General features: G+C 48.2%; 3 protein-coding genes across 3 annotated transcripts; 1 reads left to right on the top strand and 2 right to left on the bottom strand.

Annotated features, from left to right (window-relative positions):
• Positions 1-2,430: 2,430 nt before the first annotated feature.
• On the top strand, positions 2,431-4,449 carry FPOAC1_012245 (uncharacterized protein; the record flags this gene model as incomplete). The annotated part of the gene is made up of 4 exons (XM_044856603.1): positions 2,431-2,782; positions 3,131-3,444; positions 3,503-3,790; positions 3,841-4,449. 4 exons carry the CDS (start codon positions 2,431-2,433, stop codon positions 4,447-4,449), a joined length of 1,563 nt encoding a protein of 520 aa, XP_044703916.1.
• Positions 4,450-5,040: 591 nt separating this feature from the next.
• FPOAC1_012244 (uncharacterized protein) lies at positions 5,041-7,000 on the bottom strand (the record flags this gene model as incomplete). The annotated part of the gene is made up of 2 exons (XM_044856602.1): positions 5,041-6,825; positions 6,878-7,000. 2 exons carry the CDS (start codon positions 6,998-7,000, stop codon positions 5,041-5,043), a joined length of 1,908 nt encoding a protein of 635 aa, XP_044703915.1.
• A 1,130-nt stretch (positions 7,001-8,130) lies between these two features.
• On the bottom strand, positions 8,131-9,456 carry FPOAC1_012243 (uncharacterized protein; the record flags this gene model as incomplete). The annotated part of the gene is made up of 2 exons (XM_044856601.1): positions 8,131-8,327; positions 8,382-9,456. The coding sequence occupies 2 exons, from the start codon at positions 9,454-9,456 to the stop codon at positions 8,131-8,133; spliced, it is 1,272 nt and encodes a 423-aa protein (XP_044703914.1).
• Between the last annotated feature and the right edge of the window lie 3,929 nt (positions 9,457-13,385).

Raw genomic sequence — 13,385 nt, 5'->3', positions numbered from 1 at the left:
TAGTTCGCACTGAAGATCATGTTGGGGCGACTAGACAGACTCATTGACACCAGATACTATGCCTTGCTGGCGGCTAAATAAGTGCCAGCAGCACTTTGTTATCTTTCTCCAAGAGGGGTAGTCGAGCTTGACACGAAAACTTGAAACAAAGGCATCGGATCGGGTCGTCTCGTATTGAAAAGACGGTGGAGGAGACCGTTTCGATGGTGGATCTAGAAGCTACTGCACTGTACTGCATATCGAGACGTGTTTAGAGACATCTTAATGCCTCGGATTTATTGCAACAGGTATGCATTGTTATCTGCAGCATGCGCAAGATAAATCAGAACTTTAATTAGTCGAAAATCTCTTTACCAGAAGCGAAAAGGTCAAAGCCAAATCATCTCGCCCAAATCCAGCCCGTGCTCCCGTACCGAGGTTGCAGCATTCCAGGAGCTGAATTGACCAATCGATTTCATGAGAATCATCATCAACCTGGTTCAGTCAATGTTGGCTTGCAGCGGGCTCCATGTATAGCGGGGGAACACCTTAAAAAAACAATGAAAGACTTGAACCTGGACCTTGCGGTGACATTTTGTCCCCTGGACGTCAACATTCTGGCATTTCTGCAGCGCTTAGGCACTGCATTAGTATAATGCACTTGGGTAGTACCTACTGTTCTATATGTTGGATGTTTAACCGGTATCGAACGAGGATGACATATAGAATACTACTCCCTTGGCCTGGAATTCTTTCCCTTGTTTGACAATTTTTATTATTATTCTCTTGTCAATGCGAAAAACTAGGGCTTCCGGGAGCCAGCCGCCACCCGATTCCCCTTTAACTTGATCACCATTGGCAGAAAGAAAAGGGGTAACTTGGCAAAAGAGATCTACGGTGCAGTGTATTTCTGACGGTAGACGCCGCAGATTAGATAGGTAGGCATAAAGGTGCTAGTCTAAGTCTAGCTATTGAGCTAAAAGCTTAAGAGAGAATTGGGCTGTCAATGAAGAGAGCAAGATAAAGATAGAGAGGGGTAGTTGGAATAAGGGGACCTTGAAATGGACTCTTCCTATTCGCTCGTCTCCCCTTTGAGCCGTCTCAACGAAATAGAAGAGGCGACCCTGGGACGGGTTTGGGCTTGTTCGTCCCCTGGAGCTAGGGCCATTCCATTTATTAGTCCAGTGCTGTCTAGAATCTCGAGACTTCCTTGGAATAAACCACAAGGCCTGTCACCTCTCCAGTGAATGAGGAACTGTTTCTACATACAATACTGAGGGAGGGTGACATATATCCACCTTGTTCTTATTCGGGATAGGTGCTTTATATACTGCATGTAGTGAAATGCAGGCAGGGGTTGGAGAAAGGAAACGCCGCCTGAAGAAACTCATGGGATGCTGCACACCCAATCTGATCTGAGATTGGTGATAAAACAAGACGAGATATTCTCATCGAAGCGATTGAGGATCCAAAAGAGCAAAATCGAACCCCAATTGAACTCGGGTAGATGGATCTACCATCTGGGCAGCTGTGATAGACGTCAATTCAAGTCTCCCATAGCGAATAGAGGACAGATCCATCTTTCAATCAGCTCTATTGCTTCTCCTTTTGATCAACAATATTCACTGTAGCTGAGCTGGAGCTGCACTGCTTGAGGTAGGTAGGCAGGCTCTTGCTCACCGCCTTGGGTAATGCCCGCTGTGGGGCAATCCTCCCTCAACACACTCATGTACGTACCTAAAATACAGTGGACACCCTGGCACTGCAGTCGCCTACTCCACGTAAAGGGCCTCTCCACTACTGCACCAGAACAGAGCGCTACCCCCTACAAGCCTTGGGTTTATGGATCACTTTTGTTAGAGCTAATTCATTCATGGGGGTTCGTTCAAAATTCATTGGGATCCCATTTTCTTTTCTTTGGCTACCTGATCCTTGGACTTTCTCCTACTTCTCCCCTCCTCCTTCTCTTTCTTCTCCTCCATACCCATTGCTACCGGCATCATCTCTCTCCATTGTTCTGCTCAGTCTTGCTAGCTGGGCCGAGCTTTGGTAAACCCCAACGGCCTTGATTCCTGCGAGACCTGAGAGCGAACGACAAACGGAGCCTTGACTTTTTTGACTGGCATCTCGATTCACCTTATCGCTATATCATTTCGCCGACCTTGAGACTTTTTGCTTGACGAAAGCATAAATCACACAAAACCCAAGCCTTTGCCTCTTCAACTAAATTCCCTGATCTTCTTCCTTTCCAAATTTTGTATTGGATATTGTGGCTTCCGACTCGCGGACCTAGCACAGGACCCCTCCCTCCTTCCGCCCACCAACATCAGCCACAGCCAACGCTTTCCACCTTTCCAGGAAGGAAAAAAAGGACACGGAAGCCTCTTATACGAGACGAAACGAAAACGCACGAAAAAGAACATCAATTCTTCACACAGCGCTCGCTCAGTCATGAGCATTGATCCCGTCATGCAGGTCGAGGACAAGATTGCCCCTGGCCCTTCTGCCACCAGCGACAAGCCAGTTGTAGAAGAGAAAATCATTCGTCAACAAGCTACCATCATCACAACCACAGAAGATGAGCACATCGCAGCCTCAAATGGCAGCGCAAGTGCTGCCACTTCACCTACCACTGGTGCTGCCCCACGACCACGACTCAAGAAGGACAACAGCACGCCAAACATGAATGGTCCCCTTTACATGCAAACCGCCGGTAACAAGACAGTGCTTGTCCGTCGTCTTAAGCGCAAGGAGGAGAGCACCTGGAAGCACCTCTCGCGCTGGTTTGTCGAGAACCAAATCGGTATGTTTTTTCCCCTGAACCAACCAGCCTTCCCCTTTCTTGCCAATCGTGGGTCGCGAATAAATACCGTGGGGGTGTCGAGATGTCAAGACAGGGCAGGGTGTCAGGTCAAATCTGGACTTAGCCTGGCTGACTACATTTCGGGACTGGGTGTCGCATTTGGAGCCGCACCCCGCGGGGCACCGCGGCATACCTACCAGCCGGCCGGACTCTTGGGGTCCTGCTACGCTACCAGATGGCGGCGCTCTATGACAGGCTGATCGCACGCTGAGCTGCATCTGAGTGTGCACCGATCTGATCGTCTTATCTTGTTTGGGCGAACTCAAGCTGACATCGTACCCTTTTCAGGACTCTCTTTCAACCTTCTAGCTCTCATCTTCCTCGCCCAAACCTTCATCCCCAAAGCTCGCGATTACACCCAGAAGTTCTTCCATCTCAGCTACCACAACTCTCAATCCGGACAATATCGCATTGGCTACGACGATGCCTACTTCATCACTTTTTGCATCATTCTTTTCACAGGCCTTCGCGCCGCTACGATGGAATACGTCCTTGCGCCTATTGGTAGATGGCAAGGTGTTGACAACCGCAAGAACCTGACTCGCTTCAGTGAACAAGCTTGGCTCATGGTCTACTACACCGTTTTCTGGCCTTGGGGAATGGTAAGCTTTGAAACAGCAATATAAGAAGAAGAATCACGCACTGACTGATATGACACAGTACATTTACTGCACCTCTCCTCATTACATGAGCATGGAGAATCTGTGGACTGACTGGCCCAACCGTGAGCTCGACGGAATCATGAAGGCCTACCTCCTTTGCCAGTGGGCTTTCTGGCTACAGCAGATGATTGTCATTAACATCGAGGAGCGCCGCAAGGATCATTGGCAGATGTTCACTCACCACATCGTCACCACAGCTCTCATCTATGCTTGCTATTCTTACCACCACACCCGCGTTGGTAACTTCATCCTCGTCATCATGGATGTTGTTGACCTCTTCCTTCCTGTAAGTTGTTCTCATGTGTACAGCTTAGTCGCACAACTAACACGTTACAGCTTGCCAAGTGTCTCAAGTACTGCGGTTACAAGAAGGTCTGCGATGTCATGTTCGGTCTGTTTGTTGTTTCTTGGTTCTTTGCCCGTCATGTCTTGTACATCGCGGTCTGCTGGTCCATTTACGCCGATACCCCTCGAATCATGCCCACCGGCTGCTTCAAAGGCAATAATGACAACATGGTTGGTCCTCTTAACACTCCAGCTGGCTGGGGATACCTCGCCGAGCCTTTTATCAACCCTGAAGGCCTTGTCTGTTACAACGAGACCGTCAAGTGGGGTTTCCTTGGACCTCTTCTCTTCCTTCAGGCCATAACCATTGGCTGGTTTACCATGATCGTTCGCGTCATTATCAAGGTCCTCAAGGGAGGCGATGCCGAGGACGTCCGAAGTGACGACGAGGGTGGCGAGGAAGAGGAAGAGGAGGAGTTTATCTACGAGGAAGCTCAACCTTTGGAGGAGGAAGTCGGCGTCGAGGCACTTGACCTTCGCAACTGGGAGCGCCGATCAGGCGTCAAGAAGCAAGCCAGCAGTTCGGGAGTCAGCCTGCCCGGCCACAGCGATCGAAAGGAGTTGCTGGGCCGCATTGGCTGCGAGAAGCAGGTCGACTAAACGAAGAAATGAGTTGGGAGTTTCACGGCATTCCACATCCCATATTCCTCGTTCCGCATCCGAGTGATGCTTCGCATTTTTGAACTTTTTCCACTACCTTTTTTGTTTTTTGGGCTTGCATTTTTGGAAGGGATGTTTCCCCCTGGTCTTCTTTTTCTTGTTGCTACGACTTTGTTGGTAGAAGGTGATCGGATAACGATCGAGGTTGGGGACCTCGTACGGTATTTTGGTTTGCATTGGAGAGCTCCGCTAAAGATAGACGGCTGCCACTAGATGACGATTGCTTCTTCTGCAACGAAGAAAGAAAAAAAGTTCTTTTTTGGTGATGAATTTTGCGGGGCTTTGGATGAGAATCATTTTGATCATCTATCTGTCTACTTGGCTGCCCAAGAGAAGAAGGATAGCCCTATAATTATGCGAATGATACCTTGATTAATGCTGACAATAAAATATGTTAAATTATCGTTGTCCGTGTTGTGATTTGGTGAAATATGGACCCTGAAGCTTAATGAATTTGCACTCAGTCTTTCATTATGCCAGTTAGAAGATGATTACTTTCAATGGCCATTAACAAACAAACGCTATGTATCACTATGCCTTGTCGCCCTCATCTCCCAGGATCTCCTTTGCATATTCCTTCAACTTGAACTTCTGGACCTTTCCACTTGGTGTCTTTGGATACTCATCGATCCAGAAGACGTACTTGGGCACGAGATGCTTGGACAGCTTCGTCGCAACCCATTGCCTCAAGCCGTCTCTCGTCAAAACACCATCCTCGTCAGCCTTCACCTCATTCGAGGATACGTCCTCCATATGATCTAATGGCGTCCATCCTCGTGCTGGAATGACAAAGGCTGCCACTGCTTCACCATATCGCTCGTCAGGGACACCTATCACGCTAGCTTCTCGAACACCTTCATGAGTCAGGAGGCAGTCTTCTACTTCCAACGGATGGATGTTCTCTCCGCCGCGGATAATAAGATCTTTGATGCGTCCTGTGATTTGGACGTAGCCTTGCTCATCCATCTCGGCCTCATCACCAGAGTACATCCATACTGTTCCGTCTTCAGGATCTGGTACGCGGACTTCAGATGTGCGGGCCTCGTCGCCGTAGTATCCCTCCATAACGAGGTATCCTGCCGTAGCCAGCTCACCTCGTTTTCCGATGGGGAGTATCTTGCTGTGGTCCAAGGGATCGACGATCTTGAGTCCCGTGTGAGGCATGACCTTGCCGATGGATGAAGTACGCTTATCGATTGGATCTGAAGGACTGGTCATGCAGCTCACAGGGGCTGTCTCGGTCATACCATAGCAAATAACGAGGTCTTCAAGACCGAGACGCTTATGCAACGTGCTCATGAGAGAAGGTGGCACGCTGCTACCGGCTACAATGCCCTTGCGCAGATGTTTGGGGTCATGAGGAACGACGTCTCCTCGGTTGAGGGCCTCGAGAACAGCAACCAACATGGTATTCACACCATAAAGACCGGTAGCTTCGTGATCGACGACCATGCGTAAAGTGGCTTCGGGATCAAAAGCCGGACTGGGGAAGAGAATACCAGCACCTGTAGTAGCCGTCGCCATGTATCCCAACACACAACCAAAGCAGTGAAATAGCGGAGGAGGCACAACTACACGATCATCTGCATGAAGGCCCATTCGATGCGCTATCAAAGCACCGTTGTTGAGAATAGCACGATGCGAAAGCATGGCCGCCTTTGGCATCGAAGTAGTCCCTGATGTAAACTGGATATTGATAACATCGCTCGCCTCCAAGGGAGAATCAGGCGTCACAGAGTTAACCGAACCGTCGACCAGAGAAGAATAAGGGGTAAACGCTCGACACCCCTTTAGGTCAAATTTGACATCCTGATGGCACGCGAGGTTATCAAAGACCACAACGTTGCACAAAGAGGGGACAGCTTCGCTCTGGATCTTTGACGCCGAAACATCCCCCACCACGCTCCGAAGAAGATGCTCATTACTTCTTCCGCGTCCAGGCTTATACGCCAGATCTGTCACGGCACCGATGATGAGCGTCTTGATAGCCAAGTGCTTTAGAGCCGCTATAACTTGGTGCTCATTGAAGCCTGGATTCAACGGTACGAGGATGGCGCCGAGCTTGAAGCAAGCATATGTCAAAGCTGCGAATTCAGGACCGTTACCAAGAGAAACGGCGACACGGTCACCTTTGCGGACACCCAGGGAGGAGAGCGAGTGAGCGAGGCTGTTGGATAGAGAGTCAAGAGCGTAGTATGTTAGTGTTGACTCGTGAGAGTGAGGGGTTGGGGTGCGGGCGATGACTGCTTCGCGGTCGCCGTGTGCTGAGACGACTGAGGCAAAATGCTCTGGAATTGTGCCATTATAAAGAGGAGGCTGTAATTTGTTAGTTATTGGGTATTTATAGCATGGATGATCTTGGACATACATCTTGAGGACCCCATCGGATACTGAGGTTAGATGAAGAAAGTCGTCTCAGTTGACATGGTTTAAAGGCTATCCGTGTTGATAAATATGACTTTCTAAAGCTTTGACGTATCACGGTCTGCATTGTGAAAGCCAAGTGAACTGGACACCTCTTCTGAAAAGTGAAGATTCTCCTAGGAGGATAAGTAAAGGTGTTGAGAGAAGAGGTGAAAGGAGATCGTTATGTTATGCAGTGAAACGGCCCAGTTGTAATGGTGTGACAAGGATATTATAGTACGAGCGAGAAGAGTCTCTGTCTGTGTTGTAAGTGGAACGTATTAAAAGGGGACCAACAATAAGTGAGACTTTTGCTCAGAACATAAGTAACACATCTTCCATAATGAACAGGTATCCTCGGCTATCATCGCCACGAGCTTCCCTCCTGGTAATACTGCAGTGAACAAATGTTTAGCTGTTTCCTCCTCTCTCCACAGCGGAAGCGGCAGCGGGAAGACAGACCGAAACCCCCTCCGGCGATCTAGACATTGACCAATCGTAGCTCAGAGTATTAGAGAATAACCTGGGGAAATGCGGGGGCGGCTTGAATGTCCTTGAATGCCGTGTTTGACAGAAATTCATAGGGAACATTGTTAGTCTGGAGCTTCAAAACCGCGGAATTATAATTCGGCTATAGTTAAGCCGCTCCAATTATTCAATCACTGGCCGATCACGGCCACTATCAAGATACATTGGCACCTTTCGGTTGACAGCTAGTACATGTTCACGGCATTCATAAATAGTCTCTTTACTCATCAATTGCATTGCACTGAAAAGATTCTCACGAAGATTGCATGTTCATCTCTCAATTACGAGTGCTGAGAGCATTGCTCCCTTCATACACTACCCTACCACACGACCCATAAGGTAGGCATCGCTATCATATAAAAAAGGTCAGGTCCAAGCAAGTCTATACCAAAACGGAAGAGAAAGAAATGATGACTTCCATGCGATGCCTTTCACGAAAAACAGAGTCTAGTACCATTCCCGCCAAACTTTTACATATTTTCCATCATAATGCAACTGCCAGAGTACAACGGACCTCAGCTTAACCCACTTATGCGGAAACCAGCCCCAGAATCAGAAGGACACAAAATCGTGTCATTAGAAAAGAGTATAGAGAAGAAACTCAAATATACAGGTCGGAGAAGTAAATCTTCAAAGTCGTTACCAAAACATTAGGTATCATGGGTTGTGCTTGGGTTTCGCATTATACTGTTATTGCTGAGGAGCAGGTGGCTGTTGCTGTTGCTGCTGTTGCTGCTGTTGCTGCTGGGGTGGTTGTTCCTGTTGAGGTTGTCCCTGCTGAGGCTGCCCCTCTTGCGGCTGTCCCTCCTGCTGTAAGGGGGCTTGCTGTCCCTCTTCTTGCTGCTGCTGCTCGCCCATGTGACGCTCGCTCTCAGGCTTCCATGTTCCTGCATATTGTTAGTTTCCCACAACCCAATTGAGCTACAACTTATGCTTCTTACCTTCAAAATCGTGCTTAACGAAAGCCATAGGGTCGTCAGGCTCCTTGGATCCCATTTGTCCCACTCCAGGTGAGAAACTTGTGATGGGCAACACAACCACATCGCCCACTCGCTTACTTGTCTCCATGCCAGTAAAGTTCTTATAGTCAATCGTTCCTTTGCTTTGCGACATGTCGAAGAAACGTCCATCGTTGAAGTAATCAATGACGGCATCTGTCCATACAGCAGGGCCCGTAAACTCCACAACATTCCGGTCAAGGATGTTGGCCAGGGTGCCTTTACTCTTTTCTTCCAATGTCTTTTTGGTGATTCGGTTGATGATGTCGCGAAGCGCGGGATGGCCAGGCTTGGCCTGTATCGTCCACTGGCAGAACTGGATACGGCGACTGTACCACTGAGCCCAATCAGGACGGTCAGGGTCCGCCTCGATACCGATAACCAATCCGATAGTGTCACGAGCGATTTGTTCGGGCAGCCACTTGACAGAGCTCTGGATAGCATAGGTGTCAATGTCAGAGTAGATGCCACCTCGCGCAAACAGGATAAGGTAGCGGAAGAAGTCAGCATTTAAAACGGGCATTGGGAGGCTTCGGTAGGCCTCGACAACCTCAGGGACAGTAGCATAAAGCAGACGAATCAGGTTAACGGCAACGTCGTCGGTGACAACTTCGTGAACGAAACCGGGGTGCTCTTCTCTCCATGAACCATGGTGGTCCTTGAATTGGAAATCGCCCTGATCGGGACTTTGCTTCCAAGTCTGCCAGATGTAGGCGGGAAACTTGGAGGTAACATCGTAGGGGTAGGCGTATTCGAGCTTCTCATAGGTCGTCATTCCCGACATGTCGATGCGAGGCCGTGTGCGACGCTCCTTCACCTCCATCTCTGGTTGTTTCTCCTCGGGTGGTGGTGGCACGGCTTCGTTTGAGGCAGGTGCGTCGTTCTTGCTTGTATCGGCGGTGGCAGCAGCATTTTGGGCTGCTGGAACGACAGGTGTCGAGGAGTGTGATCTCGTCAGAAGGAAGAATACAGTGAGAACAAAAACCGCAGCCACGACGGCGCGGCGAGAGTTGAGCATTGCGACGATTGCTCTCGAAATCGACGGTGGTCTTGCCAGGTGTGGACGAAGTTGCTGTCTTTTTTAGAAATTCGTTGATAAGGAGCGAAGTGTCCAGGATAATGAGGGACAGGGGGTAGGAAGCGAAGGTCGAGAAACGAAGGGACTAAGCTATTGCAGCATAGAAAAAAGAGAGCGTGGCCAGGCAAGAGCTGGTGTTGAGAAGAGAACAGGCAAATGGCAGCAGCCAGTTATTCTATGCGACAGCGCAGAAGAGAAGCAGAAAAGACGTGCTCAAGAATTTGCCAGTCAAATTGAGGCGGGCGAGGGATGAATTAGAATACCCCATGCGCAGGGGTAGCGCAGTTGGAGACAGGTGGAGCCTTGATAGACAGACAACACAGCGTACAGTACCTGCCCGGGCTCCAGCTAGTAGGTACCTACTAAGTCAGGAACTTGGAATTAGTGGTGTCGGTGCTGTGATGCAGTGCACCTTGTACGGAGTAGCAAAAAGTTCAAAGTTAAGGACTGAGAATGGACCCTGGACAAGATGAGGTCGCAGCGCAATCCAATTAATTCGATATATGCTACTGCAGCTGCGCAGTAAGCTCACCAACGGCGCTGTCGCAAAGCGGAGCTGCCGAGATGCTGGTGTTCGATTCGGCCAATAAGCGGAGGGGTCAAAATGAAAGACCGTTCGTTATCTTGGGTGTTTGGTATTATCTAGGGCTCGCTCGGTATTCGAATGCGGTAGGTGAAAGTAGAGGTAGAGGTAGGTAGGGCGATGTTGAGGATTGACAAAGTTAATTCAAGAGGAAAACAATTTATCTGAGAAGTTCTTAACAGGGAAGAATAGAAACTCGGGTCTCGCCTCCACGCATTCAATTACGTGGAACGTGGAGAGACCCTGACTGGACAATTATTTTTGGGTCTTACCTGAGGGACGGCACGGCCAGTATTATCAAGGATGTATGTATATTGTAGACGAGGAAAGAAAGGACTGATGAACTAGAACTAGACTACAAACTTGCAGATTAGACAAGGTCAAACACAACAAGAGTGACAAGAATGCTCCACCTTGTTGCGTACAATTAGCAAGTATTTCTTTGATGTTGAACTACCCCTGAAACTAGATGATACTTTGATCTCATCATCAAGTTGCCGACTGCCGCAACTTGAACTTCCGTTTGATGTAAGGGCTTGTGGAAGCAGCCGTCCCTTTTCTTAGAACGCCGTAACGCACGAGCCGCAGTTAGTGCGGAATCAGATCTCTACTATGTATGTACGCCTTGAAAGACTAATCGGTCTTAATAACCTATAATGGATATAATACCTGTCAAGAAGATTCTGTCGCCAAGGGAAAAGGGAGATAACAAAGTACGGCCTAGCCAATGGTTTTAACCAATTCATCTGACTACAAATTCCTCTACTCACCAAGCTCAGTCTAAACATGAGTTGAGACAACAATGCACCGGGCAGCTCATTTGACTCGAGTCAAGGCACAACATTCAATAACTCGATCGATCCTTTACAAACTCACTGATGCATAGGAAACCAGAATGGTGCAATGTCCCCTACTTACCGCTCGATGATATGCTCAAATTACACTCCAAACCCAGCAGGGTACGCAAGCTGCTGTTTGCCCGGCTGTGCATCTCTCCTGCATCGCAATTCGTCTCACCAAGCGAGATATCTCGCTGATCTCAAAGTCCTCACCAAGGACAGCCGACCAGTCAGGAAATAAAGTAGCAGAACAAGCATTTGAACAAGCCTTTTCTAGCGTTGCGTCGAAGAATCCGAAACAGGCCCAGAACAGGGGCTTGAAGGCCAAACATTGGCGGAGCTTTTCTGTTACAGCACTTCTCGAAACGTGCCTGTTGCAAATAATGGGTACCAGCTTGCGTGTCGGCGATCAAAGGAGCGTGATCGTCTATAAAGAGCGGAGCAATAAGGGGATCCCGGGCTAAGAACCCCTGAGAGGAAAACAAACCCTTTCGTCATGACAAGAACGGGAATGCTTTGGCTTCTGGCATGACATGGGCGTACCAGATCTTGTGTAGCTCGCCAAAATGGCAGCAACTCGCGACTCGGCTTGTGTCTCGCATAAAGACTTGAGCAAACAATGCACCATCTTCTCTTCTCGGTTGTAAGTGCCGGACCCTTTGAAGTGACGGGATCTCGGCACATTAGCAACATTTTAGGTGAAGTAGCATTAGTATGATGTGCGATATTATTGATTGATGCTGGGATTTTGGAAAGACGTCATCCAAAGTGCGATGTCTATTATTCGTGGTTCCTCCTAATGGTTCCTACCTGGGCATCTATCAAGAATAGGCCATGTTCAGGTACCAACTGGTTTTGGCACCTTTGCCAAGTATTGTTATGATCAGAAAAGGGTATTGTTAATCTGAGATGTCTACAGAGTATTTGTGATAAGTCGGTAAAATGCCAATGTTGTTGGTTCTAAGCAATGCTTACCAACGATTCGTGATGAGAAATCTTACTGGCTAGGTAGGTGAGAGTAACCCTTAACCTCTCATTTAATTAAATGCGCCTATCGAATGCTGTGAATCCTTCAAAGGCGGGCAGCTGTCAGCTGGAATCCGTTGGTTTTGAGACAGCCATCTTGCTGACGAATCACTGAAGAGGTTCATACTTTCTCAGCAAATGCCTCATGGAGACGCATCTACATATGTTCTCCTAGTCAATTCGGATCCTATCAGCCACAGCTGTATGAAGCTGAAAGCTCGCTAGTAGACGAATATAGTTTACCGGAGAGTTATCGGAATTCAGAATCATGAACCGAAAGGGCGTCCTGTTCAAAGACAGTGACATTAGTCACCTTTAGTTTACAGCACATCATGCAAACAGCGGGCCATATCTCCTTGTTTATAAAGCCCGTATCCTTATCTAATCGAAGCGCTGTTTTAACCTTTGGTTTTGGCAGTTGATCACTCAAGGATTCTAGATGAATGCATGTAAGATGGTCTGTACTCCGTACCTACATCGTTTAATGAATGGTTGTCAGCCTTGAATCTTGATGGAGGGGGGTCACCAGAGTAATCATGATGAGCCTAACCAACCATGACAACTCGGCCCCCGCACGTTGTGCAGTGCCGAAGAAAGCTGCTGTAGCACTCGACGATCTAGACTAGGTAGATGTTAAGCGTGATAAATATAAACATTGAGTTGGTGTTGTATATATGGTTCCAAGTCATCTCTCATGAGCTGGACTGTGTCAGTACATACATATCAGGCTGTAATGGACTGCCAGGTCATGATGATGGGACTTACTGGGGCATATGCATCATGTCCAGTCTTAATTCCGCTTCGGGTAACTGTAGAGCTTATGCTGGTGGATTTTTAACGTTGGATCTCGTTCAATTTGTCAGCTCCTTTTCACCTCCGATTTGACGGGCGGGAGAGAGCTGTAGCGGACTTGTATGTAGATGCACAACAAGGCGTTTTGAATCAACTTCCAAGAAATAGATATGAGACAAACTGAGTTGGCTAGCATTCTTCGAATAACCCATTTAAATAGATCCCTTGCTGTGGTGTTTAGTAATGGCATCAAACTACAGGTCAAGATTGCCACACCTCCGGGCTCTCGGCTGCTGTACATTGTCCGAGACTACCGAATAGTGACCTAAGAAATAGTGAACGAGGCCCCGCTCGTTGGCGGACTTAAGCCTTGTAAAGCCCTCACGAATACATAAGCAAAAGACATCCATGGCACATACATGAATGAGAAAAGACTTGGACCATTTGTAAGTCTAGGTTTGCTGGCTCAGAAGGAGATTCCGATCCGAGATGGAACATGAAAGATTCCGATGATAGATTGAGTCTCAATATCAAGATCTATTTGTACTTAGGTACCCAGTTAGTACCAGGTAGTTAGTGTACTAACCACAAAGCGAGTAATCTTCCGCGCGGTCGGGTCGCTCTCTTAA

The sequence above is a fragment of the Fusarium poae genome, chromosome 4, assembly GCF_019609905.1.
Source record: "Fusarium poae strain DAOMC 252244 chromosome 4, whole genome shotgun sequence".
Taxonomy (NCBI): Eukaryota; Fungi; Ascomycota; class Sordariomycetes; order Hypocreales; family Nectriaceae; genus Fusarium; species Fusarium poae.
Note: the sequence above shows the minus strand (reverse complement) of the source record. Positions and strands in the feature narration are given on the sequence as shown.